The sequence below is a fragment of the Ammodytes marinus genome, assembly GCF_949987685.1.
Source record: "Ammodytes marinus genome assembly, chromosome: 16".
Lineage (NCBI taxonomy): Eukaryota > Metazoa > Chordata > Actinopteri > Uranoscopiformes > Ammodytidae > Ammodytes > Ammodytes marinus.
In genome coordinates this window covers 21015790-21035783 of record NC_137220.1, presented here as the reverse complement: position 1 = coordinate 21035783, position 19994 = coordinate 21015790, and the positions used below count along the sequence as shown (strand labels likewise).

The following is a 19994-nucleotide window of genomic DNA, read 5'->3' as shown; positions in this document are numbered from 1 at the left end:
TAACCGCATGCATTCGATTTGCCATGCCATTTACGTAGAGAGATTTACTCTTTAAGCTCAACTTTGAAAACCACCAGCAGGCAGGGAGGCCTCTTGCCTGCTGGTTTATTGAGTCTTAATATTGACTGATTTATAAGCAGCATTGCTGTCATTTCCAGTAATAAGCAAACATATATGGAATTAATGTAATCACTGCGTCTTTTCTGATGATTGACATACATATAGACTTGCAGGAATGTTCCACATTGATGGCTGAAGAGAAATAAAAACCTACCTGTGATCAACATAAAGACCAAAAAACAATTATAATATTGTTTAAAAAAAAATATGGAAGCCTGTAAATCTGTTGATGATTATAATAATGCATCAATTAAATATATATATGCTTTTTTGAATGATGGACCCTCGTCTGTTCTTCTAACTAACTGGAGCTGGAAATGCAGAGTTTCGCATGCGCACTAATGATTCCAACGGTCGGGTTTCACACAGTAAATAGCATTTTCTCTCCTCACTGAAAGAGTTAATCTGAAGTTGGCAGCCGACTCCACAGTCTCGGTCAGACGTGCGGAGAATCGAAAAATAAAAAGACTTCAAAACCATTTCTTTTGTCTCGTCATAGACAGTTTAAAATGAGCGGAGGGATTTAATCCCGCAACATTTCCAAACTGAAATCGATGCTCTTTGCAGCCAGAAAAAGATTTTTATTTGGTCGAAAAAAAGCATCTCTTAATAGCACACATTTTTAATTATGAAGTGGCCTATTAGTTTTTAAATAGCCTATAGCCTAGCCTATGATAAATAGGCTATTTGTTTTATATATGCCTAGCCTACACTGTGACCGTGACAGAGTGAGTAAAAGAAGACTTTTATCAAATACAAATATTTATAGCCTATTTCCGTCCTATCTGCCACACTGTCCCGGTTCAATCAGAGCACCTCCAACATTTAGTCCATATTTTCACGTGTTCTGGGTCTCATCTCTCGGGATTAATTGACGTCGGGTTTTGGTTAAGATATTAGCACAAATGAAATATGTCGCTTTCAAATGCCAGCCCAGTCTTTTTTAAATATTTTTTTTGCTGGGTTTTTTCATCTTCATGTAATGTTCCTGGCAGACTCGCCGTCGATGATGTCTTCACTCTTTTTCAAGTATTCATATTTTTTAAGTGCCCCACGAGAGGACAGAGGAATAGAGAGAGAGAGGGGAAAAAGAAGTGATGGTGCATTTGTAATTGTTTTGGCTGAGTGTTTAGTCTTATTAACGAGTCTTGGATAGCATTTTCAGGGAATTAGCCAGAGAAACATGTCGGTGGAAAAATAAGCCATGACTGGGGGTGAATTGAGGTGAATGCCGGCCTGTTTGACAAACTCGCGCACTCACGCATGTTTTTTTTTGTTGAGCCCTTAAATATTAGGGATAACGCATTACGTGCAGGCTGAATGCTGATTTGGTCACTGCAAATTAATATAATTATGTATTCATTTAGTTTTTTTTGTTTTTGTTCTGGGACTTTTAAGGTAAGGTCACGAGACGGGAGCTTGCGCTCATGCTTTCCTTTGAAGGTAGTATTAGCATGACCTAATAAAAGAGAGTAGGCCTATTAGCTATTAGCTTGAAAAGGAAACTAACGACAGCCAGCTGCTAATTGATGCCAATTTAAGATAATTAAAGATGAAAAGGCTAAGCGCACAATACCTTCGTTTAATTTAATTACATTTTCAGGTAAGGAAATTAACTGACTGCCCGTGACTGGTTTATATCAGTTCGATAGCTTAAATAAATGTTGCCACATTATCAATACAGATACGTGGGCCGGTGTCATTGAGGCCTCGCATTGGCAGCGGATATAATGGAGATATAAGTGCACGCAGCTCACCCACGAAGGGAGTTTGAATGATAGCCTCCCCCCTCCATCTTTGGGATTTTTAAAAGAGTGCATAACAAAATTTCCTGCAATACATGTGACCTTTTTTCCCCAGCCCATGGAAGGCGAATAGCATAGCCAAGGAAAACGACTTAAACCCCCTTGTAGTCAAATTCAAGCGACATTTGAATTGTGGTGTATTTGCATTTTTGGCAAGGTCACCCTGGAACGGCTTAATTTGTACAGAAAAGCAGAGATACATTCAAGTGCCAGACAATTATGATTCTTGATTTCTGTATTGTAGGTGCTGATGGGAACAGAAAAATATATCACACAAGTAGGCCTAGGCCCTATGCCTACATTATGAGATGTGTGCATCCCTTTGGCTTCCCTTTGTGGCTTTATCTAACCATACATCAAAGGTTGGCATTGGCATAGCGAGCTGGGGGTGAATGTGGAGCTGTGTGTCGTCCGTCAGCTTGTCTACATGACGAGTGGGACTCAGACTCTCATCAGGCTGCTGTTTCCCACTGGAAGATGAAGCTGAGCTGCATTTTTATTATGGAGTGAGACTGTAGGCCACCATGTTTGTCAGTGAGAGAATGGCTGCGGTGGTGGCATTGTAGGTGTTTGTCTGTTTGAGAGCCTCTGCCTTTTATTTTAGCAGTAATGTAGTTTTTGTATGGGTTAGTGGGAAGTTCAATGACCTCTGCCTATTATATTAAATGTCTAGCTTACTTGGCATAGTCTAATCCTGGGCTTTTTTGGGGCATTGTTACAGAGAAAGGTACAAATTCACATTATTTACCTGTTCAATCAGTCCTTCAGAGCTGCAAATACATTATTTTTTCGATTCATCATTTGTGTATAAAATGCCAGAAAGCCGTAACAAAACAAAAAATAATAATAGAAAAGATAATTATCCAGAGCCCGAGGTTACTTCCTTGAAAAGGCTTGTTTTTTGTTTCCGACCATCAGTCTAGAATTTCCAAGATATTCAGTTGAACATCAAACCTGACTTAGGCGAGCATTACATCCTCCTTTGTGGCACGCTGGAACCAGGAAGCATTTGGTGCTTTGGCTTGAAAAAATGACAGAAATTATTGGTCAACTATAAACCTATTTTCAAGTTAAATTTCTGTTTATTCGCCATTGACGAAATGAATAATAGTGTCCGCTTTACAATCTGCATTTGTAGATGTGCACAATAGATGAACTGAGGAATATGTTACATTTCTGTACACTGTAAATGATCCTCTTGTCTTGTAGTTTTATATATACTGTATATATATATATTTTAATGTTTTGGAGTCACATGCCCTCCATTCCCGGTCTGTGATTCTGCAGCACTTGTGCCTTCAGACTGGCTGTCTGTGGAGCAGGTGCAACCCTGAATGACACGCTTTTACCCCGATGAGGCAACATGGCAGCCGTCGCCTCGCACAGACCGAACGCCGAGAGTTTGAGGCGGTAGGTGCGGAGAAAATCCAGGATTTGTGATTTTTCGTGGCAGACAGTAGTGACACTCGCTGACCATTTATCTCCTGCTTGCAGCCTGAGGAGAAATCCTATGCCCGCCCCCCACCCCTTAAATTCTGTAACCATGCCTGTATTTTGCCTCTAAAATGAACTCGTCATTGATTTTCGTTGTGTGTGTCTGTGCAGTCAGAGGAGTGTGGTGGCTGCCCGGGTTTGTTTCTCCCTCTTTGTTTGCCGTGGTAAACCCGGCGTGAGCAGCTGCCGGTGGTGGTGGTGGTGTCTGGAGGGATTCTGAAGCTGTGGGTCCCCTCTGCCATCCTCTGCCAAGGTGGCATTATGCAAGCGCAGAGCCGGGTAGAGAGAGACATAGGAGGGAGGGGGAGAGGTTGTGTGTGTGTGTTGGGGGGAGACGAGGCGATGGCGGCCATAGTAAAGATGGAGTCAGGCTCAGGGCTGTGGAGGATTGGTGCGGGAGAAGACTTGCTCCCCTGAACTTTGCCTCTGTGTCAGAGTGGAACTTGGCGATTTGGCAAATTGTGCAGCGCAGGACAAGGTTGCTCGCTCTCTCACACTCCCACCTGCTCTCTCTCTCTCTCTCTCTCTCTCTCTCATTGCCACCACACACTCCCCTCCCTCCCCTCTCACCCACCCCTCTCCTCTTTCTCTTTTCCCTCCCTTTCAGCTCTTGAAGCTAACGCATTGGCTGGGCTACAGGCATCTCGTTGCCAAATAGGTGGGCCCTACTCGCGCGTTGGCAAAGGCTCAAGCAATGGTTAGGGAAAGAGCGCGGAGAGGACGAGAGACGGCGAGCGAGAAACAGAAAGAGAAAGAGAGAGAGTTGGAGAGAAAAGGGGAAAAAAGAAGCAGCACTCGGCTTTGCCAGCGGTCGTATGCGCTCGTCCAACATTGATTCGGCTCTGTGTTTTTTTTCCTTCTCTCCCTATTCTGTGCTCTGCTCTCCCTGGCCCCCCCATCTGTGTGTGTGTGAGAGAGAGCGAGTGTGTGTGTGTGCTAGTCTTGCGCCGGGCCCAGGGATCAGAACAGACACCACTACCAATTACACTTTGCCAAGGATTTTTTTTTTTTCTCCAAGGTTCATTTTTTTAATTTTCTGGAATGCACAAAGGACTATTTATTTTAAGTGCACCCATCCCCGTTGATAAAGTAATTCTTCTCTAAAACAGTTTGATACTGTCTGTTAATATTTCTATTTTTACTTTTTGTTTAGTTTTTTCGCTACCAATTTATATCTGTCCTTTTGTTTTTTTGTCTAAAGAACTGCTGGCCGCGGTCCCACAGCGGCAAATTTTCTCTTTCGTAAAATCTTTGTCTTTTTTTGTCTTTGCTTTTAAACTTTGGCCCGCTGTTTTTAGTGAGCAGCATATCTTGCAAATTTTTTTTTTTTACAACCCCCACCCTCCCCCCAAGTTTTTTTTTCATCTGCTAATTCTCCACCCCCTGCCAAACCAGCACTTGCTTTACATTGGGGAGCGCGGGAGGCACACAAAAAAAAGAAAAAACACTGGTGCAGGAGATTTTTTTTTTCACTTTAAACGCTGTGCCAAATTTATGATGAGAGTGCAAAATGGTAACTACCAGGCCGTCTGTCTTCCTCTAGCACTGTGGTTTTCTGTGGTGATTTCTGTCTGCCGTCAGTTTGTTGTGGAAATGTGAGTCTGGTCGGTGCTCCCTTGCATGGTAGCGGAGATAGGAAATGGTATGGCTGATCTTTTAGCAGCACATTTCAACAGTGGTCTTGTGGCGGCAAAGCTTGGCGGTGGTGAGCGGCCGGTGTGTGGCAACCCTGGCACAGGAACGCTGTGGCGAGATCTGGGCTTTGTTGCCCAGAGATATGTAGTGAAGGTATTATGGTACAGCAGAATAACTTTTCTTATTTTACAGCCGAACACCGGGAGCGCAACTTGGCTCAGCTTTGAATTCATGCATTTTTGCATTTGATGTATTGAATGTTTTGGTGTTTATTTATGACAAAGGAGGCTATGCCATCTTACAGTTTAGATTAATTTGCTTTTTTTATTGCCACATTTATGTATATTTTCTATAAATTGTAATGATAAAATATTTTGACATATTCAATGGGAATATTTATTTGTATTGCTATTTTTGGGAATCAAGATATTTCAGTAAACATCATTAGATTTTTAAATTAAAATGTTATTCTAATAATTTTGGATTTTGCTAATGATAACAATAAAAGCATTGTATTTTCATATATTTTAATACATTTTCAGTAGCCTGTATTTCTTTTGAAAATTGTCTTAATGTTGAACAGCTTTGTTTATCCATTCAAACTATTCAAACCCTTTTTCTTCCAGCCTCCTAACACCACATATTTTCTCTCTCTCTCTCTCTCTCTGTGGTCAGGATGAATTTCATCCCTTCATTGAGGCCCTCCTCCCCCATGTCCGTGCCTTCTCCTACACCTGGTTCAACCTGCAGGCCCGCAAGCGCAAGTACTTCAAGAAGCACGAGAAGAGGATGACAAAGGACGAAGAGCGCGCGGTCAAGGACGAGCTGTTAGGAGAGAAGCCGGAGATCAAGCAGAAGTGGGCCTCGCGCCTGCTGGCCAAACTCCGCAAGGACATCCGGCCCGAGTTCCGCGAGGACTTTGTGCTCACCATCACGGGCAAGAAGCCGCCGTGCTGCGTGCTGTCCAACCCCGACCAGAAGGGCAAGATCCGCCGCATCGACTGCCTGCGCCAGGCCGACAAGGTGTGGCGGCTGGACCTGGTCATGGTCATCCTGTTCAAGGGCAGCCCCCTGGAGAGCACGGACGGAGAGCGGCTGGTCAAGTCGCCCCAGTGCTCCAACCACGGCCTGTGTGTCCAGCCGCACCACATCGGAGTGGCCGTCAAGGAGCTGGACCTCTACCTGGCCTACTTCGTCCACTCACCAGGTATGTTGTTGGCACGTTTTCTTTTTCTTTTTTTTACTGTAGTCACCTGAAACACACACACACACACCCAAGCACACACACACACAAACTATTTTTTTCTTCATGTGGTAATTTATACATACACACACACACACACACACACACACACACACACACACACACGGGTCAGTAAGTTATGTGTGACACACATCTCGGCACGTGAGTCACTGATTAGACTAAGCATTATACTGTGTACCGAGCTGAGCCAATGCCAGGCTTGATAAACAGTCAGGACTTAAAGAACGCACACGTCTTGACATTCAAAGGGACGGTCGTTATGTTCCCGTGTAATCTTTCCAAATGTTTTTCAGCGAGATGTTTCTATCTGGTTTAAATAGATTCTGTGAATTTGACAGTTGGGCTTAAAACCTGTGTTTACCTAGCGATATGTTTGCGCCTGTACATTTGTTCAAGTATTTGCGTGCAAATTTGTCTTAATCCAAATGTGCATGTTTTCTGGTGCCATCTGTAAACAAAAGCATCTGCAAACCTGTTTATCCATGTGCATACGTGTGTGTTTGCGAATGTGGGTGTGTGTGAGTGTGTGTGTGTGTGTGTGAGTGAGAGGCAGTTTGTCATGTGTCTGTAATCCATCTGTATGTTATTGAGAGATTGGTGTGTGTGTGTGTGTGTGTGTGTGTGTGTGTGTGTGTGTGTGTGTGTGTGTGTGTGTGTGTGTGTGTGTGTGTGTGTGTGTGTGTGTGTGTGTGTGTGTGTGTGTGTGTGTGTGTGTGTGTGTGTGTGTGTGTGTGTGTGTGTGTGTGTGTGTGTGTGTGTGTGTGTGTGTGTGTGGGGTATTGGTCTGGAGAGTGCAGTGACAGCTGGCCCTGTCCCAGGTAGTTTAAGAGGCGGTGAGAGTCGGCCCTGAGCCGCCTCTTCCTTACACCATTCCACACACACACACAGGAGCTCTCCCTCGAACACAACTCCCCCAAGCTGCCACGCTCGTTGTTTGTCTTATGTACGGATCGCGCACTCCCCCCCCACACACACACACATAAAAAAGGGACTTTTCTGTTGTTGGCATCACGGTGCTGCCTCTATTTGTCTATGAGATGTTTTATTTTTCCATATTCGGCACACGTGTCACCATCAACTTAAAATAGAGGTGGTGAAAATATTCTAGTGTGATGTGTATACAGGCCTGCATGCACCAGGGCGTTCTTGCATGTCAGAAAATTCCATTTTGTACTTCTGTAATTCCGTACTATTGTTGAGATATAGATCTCAGTAAAAGAATATGGATGTTCATTTTATTTAATTTAATAAAATTTTAGAAAAAAAAATTACGGACCAATAACATAATATTATCTAATAATTGAGAGTAATTTTAAGCTATTACAATTGTACATTCATTTATTGTGTATAACATCAGTTAACAGGACTGTAGGCAAACAATTAACAGTATTACGTTTAGTTTTTCTTTCAGTTTTGTGTGAAGAATAGTTTTTAATCCAGTGAGATAATAAACATAATAAAGCTAACGATGGTGCATCACTGTTCTTAAGTGCACTCATATTTCTAGATGTCCTATATTGGAGAGAGTGGTGTGATCGAATGTTGTGTTCATCCTTGACTTCCCAGCTGTAGCACACAGGTGCTTCACATTTGCTGGAACTCCAGTTTTCACAGGTTTTAATTTAACAATTTGATTCATATTTGACCTCCTACATATTTTCAGCCTTTTTTCATCACTGAGCTACATCACAGTTTGCGGTCCACTTGTGTGTTTCCATGAGTCAGGTGCAGGTAGAGTCAGGTGTTAACAGTGACAGAGCTACAGACCTTTTTCTCTGCCCATTGACTATTAACCTAGATCTCTCACCACCATAGACATGGCATACAGTTACAGGACCTTTAATTCTCCTCTTTGGCAGGGAGGTGCAGCGCTCCTCTTGTGACAGGTTCCCCACTTGCCAGGCTCCTTTCAGCCCAGTGTGTAACTCTGCTTGAGTTAGCGGGCCCTCCGTGAGCGCCTCTTCCTGTTCCACAATGCGCCGTGGCTAACCGCCGCTCAGATTAGCTCCCAGCACAGCCTGGTGCCCCTCAGAGTAAAAGCCTTTTTTTTCGTATTTTTTTTTATTATATACTCCGTGCCAGAAACCAGCAGCCACTCACCCCCGTTCATACGCTGGCCTTCATTTTACTGGTTCATGTGTCAGTATGTCACATTTGGGTTTTCTTTATCGTACATTTCGAAGCGCTCTAACTTAAATGTTTCATGCATTTATATGTAGTTTCAGTGGAGAGAACACAGACTAGGAGCTGTGTTCCATCGTAAATAAGTACTGCTATATATTTCTTAATTTTTTCCCCACTTGTGCTTGTGTCTAAAAAAAGCCTAGCACATTCAAAGCTGCTGACAAAGTCCCTTGCGGTGTGAGGGGAGACGCTCTCTTTTTCTGATCCTACTCTTTCTCGGCGAACCTCAAAGGCAGTCTGCGCAGCACCTTGCACATGGAACGGGGAGGATGTTAAAGAAATACCTCAAATATATAAAAATTTGAAAAAAACATCCACTTGTTTCATCTCGAGTTGCTCTGTTTTTCCAGCAGGCTGTCGGGGGGTTAACCAGAGTTTACAAAGGACAGACAGACAGACAGACAGTGGCTCCATTCTAACCTTTGGGGTGGCATCGTTACAGTTTTATTCTTAGCTGCTCATTCCAGGGTGTCTGTGTCTTGCGGAAGCTATCAGTTGCCAGGCCCTGATGATTGGACCGCAGCCTTCTCACCCGCCTGTCCACCGCCGCGGCCTCTCAGTTCTCTTGTCCCAACTGATGTCACTGTCGCCAGCTGCAGGGGGGGCTCTGCTTTCAAGCGGCGTGATTGACAGAACAGGAGATGAAACCCCCTCCCAAAAACACACACACACACACACACACACACACACACACACACACACACACACACACGCTAGCCCCCTCCTCTGTTTGTGCTTCCCAACAGTACAGTATGTGTCTCTGCTTTTGTCCAATTATAGACTTGGGCCCTTCCAGGCTGGGACACATCACAGCCGCTGTAGACTTATCTGCGCTTCTGCTATGCAGCTGCAAAAGCCAGGTTCCAGGATCCAAAATGAGCTGACTGCACACACTTACAAACACACACACACACACACACACACACACACACACACACACACACACGCACACACAATGATATAATTTTAGCGGATTGATGAGCGGCGACCCGAAAAGTGTTCCGTTTTCTGTTTTTCTCTGATTCTGCTGCATCTGAGGATGATAGCAATAATGGTTCAGGGATGTGGAGGAAGTGAAGGGAGAGGATCTGATCTCATCTTTGATCACATGTCTGCCGAAACTTCAAAAATCTGGCTCGCCAGTCGGGTGCTGAAGGCCTTTCCTCCACCTCAAGAGACCCCCACATCAGGTCGTTGTTTTTTCGATCGTCATGTTCCATATTTGTCAGTCGGACCGACGGCGCGCGGTTCCAGCATTAGTCATGTTTGGAGTGCGGCGTGCCTCATACAGCTTTCATTACTGGAGCTGTTATGATGGAAAGATGTTTCGGAGAGTTCAGCCTCCGTATCTGTTCTCTGCACTGGAGACAGACGAAGCAGAAGTAGCGCCTGGGCCAGGTCCGAAGAAGGGCCGACAGTGTGAGCGTTTGTGTGTGTGTGTGTGTGCCAGACTGCACCGTATCTCCGTGCTGTTTATATGGTGCTCCTAAGATGTTCATTTTCCCATCAATGTGTCCACTGTGCTCAGTCCCGTCATTACAAATGGCCAAGAGAATATCTTTTAACAGAGGCCCAAACAAAGAGAGTGAATCTACAGAGCAGACTGAGAGGCTTCACGTCACGCTAATCCAATCAAACACATCTTATCTGCTTCGCCCAATATCCCGGGCTTCAAAAAGGAGCTAACGTTATCAGATGTGGTGACATAATGAAGCAGAGACCAAACAGGACAGAGTGAGATTTGTTGTGGGTTTTTTTTTTTTACACAGCAAGATCTCCGGTGTTTTACAGAAGCTAAACATTGTGGCACCGTTGTAGCCGAAATACAGGCATTAAGAGCACAGATTCCGACCCGCCGTAATACTCCCCTTACAGTCAGGTTATGTTTTACTGTTGTTTGCTGAAGTGTTTGCAGAGCAAGAAAAAAAGAGGGAATTATAATGATTAAAAGCAGGGGAGGAAAAAAAAAATCCCTGTCTCTTCTTTTCCTTGGCCGGGGCGTGTTGTGTTGTGCATAGGCAGAGAGAGGAAGAGAGATTTCTGGACGGAGAGTAGAATTGTGCTCCAGCGTTCTGGCAGTGGTCCGTAACCCGGGCCGACGGAGAAATGGAGAGTGTCGGCGCCGAGGGAGCCACATTCATCTGGTGTGAAAAAACACACCGCCGCGCGCTCAGACACTTCCAACGGAAACTTTCCTTATACGCTTTGTTGTCATTTGAAATAACGTGCCCCATAAAGTTTGAGCCTCAGCAAAAACCCCTCCTCATGACGGGACAACGTTAGTGGCACTGTGCTGTTCTTTAATATGCACTGAGGCATAGGGCGCTTCCAACGGCTCGACTGGGCCCGCTGTCAGAGAACCCTAATTTTTCCAGGTTCTTTTTAGCGTGTGTGTGTGTGTCTGTCTGTCTGTCTGTCGTAAATGAATGGAGAATAGAGAAAGGAAGAGCGGACAGTTGAGTGTAAGGAATTGCTGGTAAACAGATTATTCTACTACAATCGGCCTTCCAGATGAATGAGAGAAAAGACGCTATCCGTTCCTCTGACCTCCTTTTTTTAACCGATCGCTCTCACATCTCTCCAGCTCTGTATAGGGCCGGCCACTGAGCAGCTCTACGGGCTTGGTAACAGGCCAACCTGCTTCATATTCACTGTAATTATCCAGTTTAGTGAATAATACTGGAAAAGATACAGAAAAGACACAGAGTATATGATTGAATTAAGCCCAATATTGAAACAAAGGTCAGGTTTTAGCTTTGCAAATAGAAAAATGCCTTGTACCAGAAAGTGCCTATTGTGGGTGACAAGGATTAGCTTTATTTCCTCATTTCACTCTACACTGATTTTTAATTATTTGTGTAATTAAGGTTAATAAATAAATGTCATGGTATCTCTTTAAGCAATTTAGCAGCTCAGCTCAGTTCACTTTTTTAATGCTTGCTCAGCCAATTATAGCTGACATTTTATTGAACATGAATCCATTCATTTTCTCAAGAAATTAAATTAATGTGTTATAAAACGGCATTAATATAGTAAATGCATGCGGGTAAATTAAATAGAAAGGCTTTTTATCCATTGAGCAATTACTTCATTTATTTTACTGCGATCCTGAATGAATTTTGTCCTCCTCTTCTTTTTTTTTATAGACGGGAAAACCAAACAGGCGCACATTTTCCCTTTAGGTTTTTTCTTTGTGTATTATTTTTGGTCTCTTAACACTGTCTCGTCTCAGTGTGTGTGTGTGTGTGTGTGTGTGTGAATTTGCATGACCAGTCCCTCTCGTTTTCTCTGTACAGGCGCCAGGCCTGAAATCTGTCTGTCCCCTAAAAACATACGTATCCCTGCGCAGGAGGGGCGGCTTGGCTTTTCTCAGCCGCTTGAGCCGAGGGGCAAAGAGCAGGAGGAGAGGAGAGGAGAGGAAAGGAGGAGAAAGGAGAGAGGGAAAGAGAGAGCGTAGTCTCTTCTGGGCCGCTTTCCCAGCAGCCGGATTCTGATCAGTCCGCCTCGCGCCTCCTTCCCTCGGTCCAGTGGAGCAGAGCACGGTGGGAGGCTGCCCTGTAATTGGGACAGCTCTTTTCCATACGGGAAACAGTACCGCGACACCGCCGAGAAAAAAGATCACCCCCCCCCCCCGTTTCTATGTGGATTCTTTTTTGTTTTCACTTAAAGCCGTCTCAAATTCGAAAATAAGCAATTATACGCAATCAAAACCCTCTTGCATTAAAAAGAACCCCAAATAAAATCCTTGAAATGAACACTAATAATGAATAAATATCAATTTTTTTAATATTCTTCCTTTGCCGTATTTGTTCTCTCATTTAATGTTAATAAATGCCAGCCGCTGCTGTTTGAATAATATGGAGCACTGATATAAAGTAAAAAGAAAAGCGTAGAATAAAGATGATGCAAAATGCCACGCTGAAAACAAAGAGAGAGGGAGGGCAGATATTCAGGCTAGTGGGGCTGGTTGGCAGCATTTGGCACCAAAAGCTGCAGCTCTGTTTAGAAGGTGCCAGCTTTTTCAAACCGACACAGTCTCTGCCAACTCCTCTCCTTCTGATCCTTTTCTTTCTCTCTCATTTTAACATTTTCTGCCCCATATCCTTGTTTTACGCTGAACACGTCTTCCCCCTTCCGCCCCTGCCACCACTCCTATGGCTGCTCTTTTCACAGACAGCGTCAGAACACGTAAACTCTGCTCTCATTTTGTGAGGATGTCGGCGCGTTGAATGAATTGGACTATCGTGTTACCAGGCGCGTGTGTTTTTTTTGGGTGTTTTTTCCGCATACCTTCCAAAATATTTTCCACTGTCTTTTAGCACAGTGATTATTGTTATTCGGTGTGATGGTGCTGCTGTTGATTCAGGTCCAAAACAAAATGGAGGACAAAACGCTGCTCTGCTCCAATCAGAGGAGAGAATGATTCCACATGTGGAAAAAATTTTACTGGCAAATTAACAATGCTGATTTCTCTTTGTATGTGGATCGAATCTTTGCCTTTGCACGTCTATGACGGTTTTGCATAACGTCTCCGGCTGTCTTTACAGACGTGTTCACAGTCAAGGCAGGAAATGGTAGTCAGGATTAAGGACTGATGGGTGTAGAGGAAATAAGGAACATGTATTGTACATCATTCAGGACAGAGGCCCCAGGGGCCCTTGGGAGACACGAACGCGGTGCCGTGAGTGATTGGGGAAAGTGTTAAACGCTGGGTGTGGGGGTGGATGGAATTACTCAATAATGATCAGAAAATTAGAGCCATTATTGAGGGAGAGTAAACAGGCCTCTCTAAGTGTGAAAGGCCCCTATTCAGCCAGGAACCAGGAGCAGGACAGCTTTCTTCCTTTCAGGGATCCACCCATGGCCTCGAGAGCCCTCCTTTTGTTCCCTGAAAAAACAGAGTGAATATATGTCGTCGCAGGGGTGGGGGTCCCACTCCCACTGCTTAGCTCAATATGAAATAAAGCTACTGACTGTATGTATATTCATCCATCCTTTTTTTTACATTCTTTTTTTCTTATTATTTTAAAGGCAAAATGAGCTTTTCTGCCTCTCAGAACTTGCAGTTTTTAATCAAGCTAACTTAGTCAAATAAATGACTCTCTGAAGTGTTTAAATATGTCTCGATGACTTCAGAAATTCTGGCAGTGTGTGTTTAAACTGCACCTGCGCGTCTCGTCATCATTACCATTATTACACTTTCTCCGAATTCTGCCTCCCTAAGAGGTGATCGTCAGGGGAAGGTGGACATAGACTAGGCACGGATGCGACTACTTACACGTTTGTCGGTGCAAATGTTCCAATTAATGGTAGATGGCTAAATAAATAAACTGGCCATGTCTCTGCACAGCTGAAAGGCAAATGTGCCGCTCAGACGGGGACAAAGAAACGAGGAGAGGGATTTACACTTTGAACGAGCCGTTGGAGAGAATAAAGGAGAGCGTGTTTGTTTTTTCGTTTTTTTCTCACATCGCTTTTAGGCACTGCAGTTAGCAGCTCTGCACACAGATTAGGAAGATTTGATATTACAAACCCATAAAACAGTGTTCTGTAGCTGCTTTAATGATCACAACAGTAAAGTCTTATGTGTGGTCAGATTTTTATATTCACTGTGGTTGACTCGTATTTTTTTGAATTATTTATAACCGAAGTGTCACAATTTCATTGAATAGATCATCCTTCTTCATTCCGGTCTCCCTCCTTCACCTCGTTCTCTCTCTGTCCAGCTCTAGGGTCCGGCTCAAAGCAAATCACCGAATCACCTGACACGTTGGCTCACTTTCTCCATCTGTTTGCTTTTTCATACGGACGGCATATACCCGTCGATTGTCAGCTCGTCAAGTCTCTCGTCTATAATTTCGTCTCATTTGAATTCTCGTTGGCAGCTTTGATGCATATATTTCATAAAAAGATAGAGGGGGGGAAAAACCACAGTGTTTTTTCCCTCTCTCCCTGGTGAGCCATACAAATATGGAAGAGATTAGGGGAAAGAAGTTTATGAAATTACGTTGTTTGTTTGGTTTTATTTATCATAATAACACATGGCGCTTATTATAATTGAGTTGTACGCATTTTATATGTTTATGTCCTGGAAGAAAAGTTGCGTGTCAAATTTAACCTCACAACAAAAACACTGAGCAGTCCTGCTCCAGAGAGCCAATGGCTTTACTCTGTGCGTTGGATAGCTGTCCGGGAAGGCAGATGAATAAAGTTGCCATGGCTACGTAGTCTCTCTCTCTCTCTCGCTCTCTCTCACTCTCTCTCTCTCTTTCTTTTTTTTTACCTTTCCTGGGTGATATCCAAGGAGTGTCAGCGACTGGCCTGGTTGGCACGATGAGTGGCCATGCCGTGCTGGGCCACTGTGTGGGCAACCAGAGCACAGAGCGCTGCCAGAGGAATCCACTCACATCACTTTCACTCTATAGAGGCCAGGGCATCCCCCCCACACTGATGCAAATGACACCTTTACAGTGCAGCTACGCAGGGCCGTCTATAAACAAATAACATCCCAGGTAGCTGCTACATAATAACTCGGCGTCGGCAATAGCTTTTTTAACAGAGTCAGAGTCTGATTTTAGCTTCAAAGGAATCGTTTATAATCCATTGAGAGAACGGGGGATATTAGATTTTCTTGGCGTTATGATATATAATTTCTGGATATTTAAAACACTTGTCATTGGCTGTGAACCAAGGGAGACATATGAAAACATCGAGCTGTAATTTTAGAGCAGATATTTTTTCCCTTAATGTTATTCACAGGTTTTGTGAGGCTTATTTCAGTCCAGGGGGCTTTTGCCTGAGGACCCTAAAGGACCCATTGAGATGGCAGTTCAGATATGAGCAGGGGAGCATGCGATATGAAAGACTTCCCTGCAGTCAAACAATTATTTATTTGGGGGTCCCACAGACCCCACAGACATATTTATGTAAATAAGAAAATATTGGCAACAGTAACCAATTATTCCAAATGTTTTTTTTCTTTCTTAACTTCACACCTTTATTAAAACTGAATATCTAGAAAAGTATTAAAGTTGTAACCCTAGTATTTGTCACAAACGGAGCTTGCACATTTGATGAAGGCCACTGCACATAAATGACCTTGATGCTATACTCGAGTCAAACTTCCTGTCAGACCTTGAGTCTCCATCACCACCAAACAGAACATACGAGTTAAGTTAGACAATGGAAATGAAGGGAGCGACGGCCATGAAAAGGGTCCATTACAGGCCAATTGAGCCACATCTGTTGTCTTTTGAAGCCATCACACTCCCTGACTTTTTCCCCGTCGTTTATTGCAGCTCAACCCTCCATTCACCTGTAACCTCTCATTCATTCCTATGGAGTAGGGGAGAGACTTCTTATTGTAAACTCCCAATCCCTATTTTTTTCATTATAATACTTAGTTAAAAAAAACGGCTTCTTTACTGTTTGACAGGACTGTGTAGGCGTAGGGTATCAAGCGGTCTCCTCTACAACGATCATTGCACATACATATCCTCCCTAACCTAAACCGAATTTCTGTAAAGTTTATCAAACATAAATGACAATATTTTTTAATTCGGATTGATAATACAGTATGCCTAACCATTTTCAGATTCTTACTATCATTCAACTAACTCTCCAAATTTCTGATTTTGTGGATTTGGATGTACAGGGGCTTTAGATGCTAGACGACATTAAAGTATAGTATACCTATTCTACATCCATATAAGTTTTGTATGCAAGTTAGCTGACTAATTTGTTATCAGCATAAACACGAGCCTGCGTCCCTTCCTCTATCATTTAAAAAAAAAATGCAATACGATTTTCCTCTTAAAAGTTTAAGCTTAAACATCCCAAGTGGCTCTCTTCAAGTCCGTAGCAGAGAAGTGTGTGAAGTACAGTGTCTAGGTGTTGTTTGTGAATGTACTCTAAGAGAGTGTACGTGTGCTGCCATGCATATGCTCATGTGCGCCTTAGTAGCAGGCCGAGCAAACAACAAACGCTGTCTGCAGCAGAGCACATGAGTGTCCTCTATGGATCCACCCAGCACCTGAACCCCCTTCCATTCGCACCTGATGCCTGCAGGCCTTGAATGTACACACAAAGAGAAGCAACCACATTTGCAAGCAATATATGGAGGAAAAAAAGGCTGATGCACTTATATGACCCAGGTGTCCTTTTGCGGGGCAAGGGACCTCGGTTAAGACTGTGCCGGGTGGGCGGGCCTCAGAGTAGGTAAACCAGAACCCAACTGGGCCCCCTCGCTGGTCCTCGACTGGGTGCAATCTGTCACCTCAAGTTAGAAAAACCGTATGATCTTCATTCTTGAAATCTCGTTACTTGAACGATCTGCAAATGATTTGCAACTGGGAAGTTGGAGAGGCTGAATATATTACTATTACGCTTTATTGGAAGGTATTTTCACAGTCTCTGATATCTGAACTACCCTGTTATTTGCCCTTTGTGCGGTAACATTTGATTGGTGTATTATTAGACGCGGACCACCCTGCTCTTCTGAGCCCCACTTGAGTTTCCATTCTTCTGCTGCACAGCTTTAATGCAAGGCTCTCCTCCCGCTACCCAAACATACAGGGAAGTGTGCGCTAACACGCACACACACACACACACACACACACACACACACACACACACACACACACACACACACACACACACACACACACACACACACACACACACACACACAGTATTAACGTAAAGACAGAAAGAGGGGGTGCGGAGTCCCTGCGGAGTGTGTTCTGCTTCAGCGGGACAGCGATAGAGAAGGTAATCCAAGCCTCCGTGTTTATTTTAAGAGCTGATGATCTAGAGATGGCCATTAAAAGCAGAGGGCAAACAATTTAAGAGCGGTAAATCTAAATGGGGGACAGGAGTGGGTGTGGGCGGACGGACTGGGAGGGGGGATAGGGGTTCTCTCCACCACACTCTCTCTCTCCCTCCACGAAGAAAACCAATACAAGAGATGACAGTGAATTAGAGCAATCTGGCCTTCATTCTGCGGTTAGATTTTTATCTGCGGTTTTGGCCCGGAGAGCATCTCTGATCCCTGCATTCTTTTTTTTTTCCCTTCTGCCTGCTCTTTTATTGTTATTCCTGTTCTTTTCATCTGCGCTTACTTCCCTCTCTCTGTAAAACCGACCCTAACGAGATACTATTGACACTAAAAAGCATCAGGACTGGTCCCATTATCCCTTCTACCTCTATCCTGGATAGTTTTTTCCACCAGGACCTAAACACACGGGCTAATTTGATTACTCCACTGTTTTTGATACATGCCCAGATCAACTGAAAGATTTTTGTCTTTGGGCATGGATTCAAACTACACAATCCTGGCAGCTACAAATCCTTATGGCAAGAGCCATGCGTATCCCCGTAAACTAAAGATGGCTTACACAGAGAGCTGTTCTTTCTGCAAACTCCAGTGCATAGTATGCCTAAAACTTTCTAAGAAATGTATTATGGATATCTACACTGCATGACCAAAGTCACATTCAATGTATCAACATTGCTTTTAGATACAAAATGGCTACTAGTTCAGTTATTACTGTCAAGATACATATACTGTACAAACAAACCCACATAGTGAACACTGATTACCCAAATAGAGGTGTCAATCTTCAATCTTCCAAGTTACCTTGGAAGATTGAGGATTGGCACCACTTCTTTTAGGCGCATGAAAAGTTAGTTATCAAGAGTGCAGAGAAGTTGCAAGTTTGAATGGCTAAATGTAATGGGTAAATGTTTGAAATACTTGGTAAGGAGTAATACATTTATTTTTAAATAGCTAAAGTAATGGGGAAACGGTTGATCTAGCTATCTAAAAGTAATGTAAAAATGGTGAGATATAGCTACTGAGAGATAAATGGTGAAATAGCTAAATGGAATGGATAAAATGGCTCAATAGGTAATAGATAATTGGTAAAACAGCTAGCGAATGATGAATGGTTGAAACATTGCTCTCTCTTGCGTGTCTTTATCTCTTTGCCAAATAGTGTTCTGTAACTTTTGATTGATGTTGATTGAGGCTGTCTCTTTGGCACTGTTGAATTTTTCTGGGGGCTCAATTTTTTTCCACTGTGCTTTTGCTGAAGCTGCTGTCCCAGTGAGACACATTTGATACGTTACCCAAAACCCAACTTTGCAAAAAAGATTGTGGCCTTCCCCCCCACTCTTCTAGGCTTCTCCTTTTCAGTGGGCTTTTGATGTGAGATGAAGTAATCCTGACATATTTTATATCCTAATGCAAAACAAACAGAGCAAAATAACACACATTCTTTTCTCCACAATATTCATGGAAGTTGTTAACCAAATAAAGCTCCCTTTTCTCTTTCTCTCTTTCCATCTCACTGGTGCTCTCTGTGGATCTGTCCTGGCTAGAACTCTTAACTGAAATAGCCTCGAGCTACAGAGCCTCTTTTGTGGTCAGGATTTTTTTTTCTTTCTACAAGGTGTTTGTGAGAAAGAACAGGATTTTCTCTCCTGGGCTCAGGTCCCTCCATTGCTCCACTGCTAACTCCGGCTTTTCTTTGTCCAGGTCTGCTCTGGTAAACAGCCGTGTCCTGCACACACTGTTTATCACACTCGAGGGTGAAACTTCTGCTAATTTTACATTGGACATGCCCAGGCCTTTCCTTTGAAAACATATCAACTTTTGGCTTCCTTTCATTATAATCTCCTGTTTCATTTTACTGTTTACGTAGCTATCCCACTTGCCCGTAACGTACATGCCAGCTGCAGCAAACGTGTCTATGACATTTGATGTGAGGACATCTGCTCGGCCTGATTACAAGGGTTGCTTCAATTAGCATGCTAGCCTAATGCTTAATCAACAAGAATATACTGTGGACAGGGAGCTGATGCAACATCCATTCACAGTTAAAGCCTGGCAGTCATTGCAAACAAGGACACAAGTTTGGAGCACGCCCCATGTACCCTGGCTTGTGTTTTTGAGCCCTGGCTAATGCAAAATATATTACCTTGTACGTCATGCTATAAACTGTTAAACCCACACTTCACAGCAAAATGTTGAAAAAACTACTGTGGAGCTGCTCTATGTGGACGGAAACTTTCAAGCATGTTGAACATATGGCCACACCCCAATCAGTGATGTCACGGCTGATGTTTTCCTAGGAGAGCTGATGGAAAACACCTGCCCGGACTGCAATTTTACATTAAAGTGAGACTGTGTCCGAAGTCATTTGCTACACCATGTGTAATAGACACTAGTTTACATTGTAGTGAGCAGGAAATTAAGATTTCGGACACTTTGTAATCAAAGTCTTTTTCCATCAATGAAACAGTACATTTTGCATATTTAAATGGCTTCACATTGCATTGTGGAATTGTTAGCAGAATGCCAATTATGTCAATCCATTTGCGGAATGATATAGTATAATGGCAGAGAGTAAATTTGAACACAGTTTATGTATCTTTTGAGAGGCAAAATAACAAAAAATTTCTCTCACTTTTATACTCAGTTACTTGTTATG

General features: G+C 43.4%; 1 protein-coding gene across 6 annotated transcripts in view; it reads left to right on the top strand.

Moving 5' to 3' along the window:
• The window catches only part of nfixb (nuclear factor I/Xb), a 138158-nt gene that overhangs the window by 40058 nt on the left and 78106 nt on the right, over positions 1 to 19994 (top strand). For 4 of the 6 annotated variants that reach the window (XM_080043751.1, XM_080043746.1, XM_080043749.1 and 1 more), the window contains one exon: positions 5730 to 6261. In XM_080043751.1, the coding sequence (XP_079899877.1) occupies positions 5730 to 6261 (532 nt within the window). Of the gene's footprint in view, positions 1 to 4413; positions 4509 to 4910; positions 4933 to 5729; positions 6262 to 19994 lie in introns of those variants that run through there. The other 2 variants (XM_080043748.1, XM_080043750.1) reach the window with 2 other exon arrangements.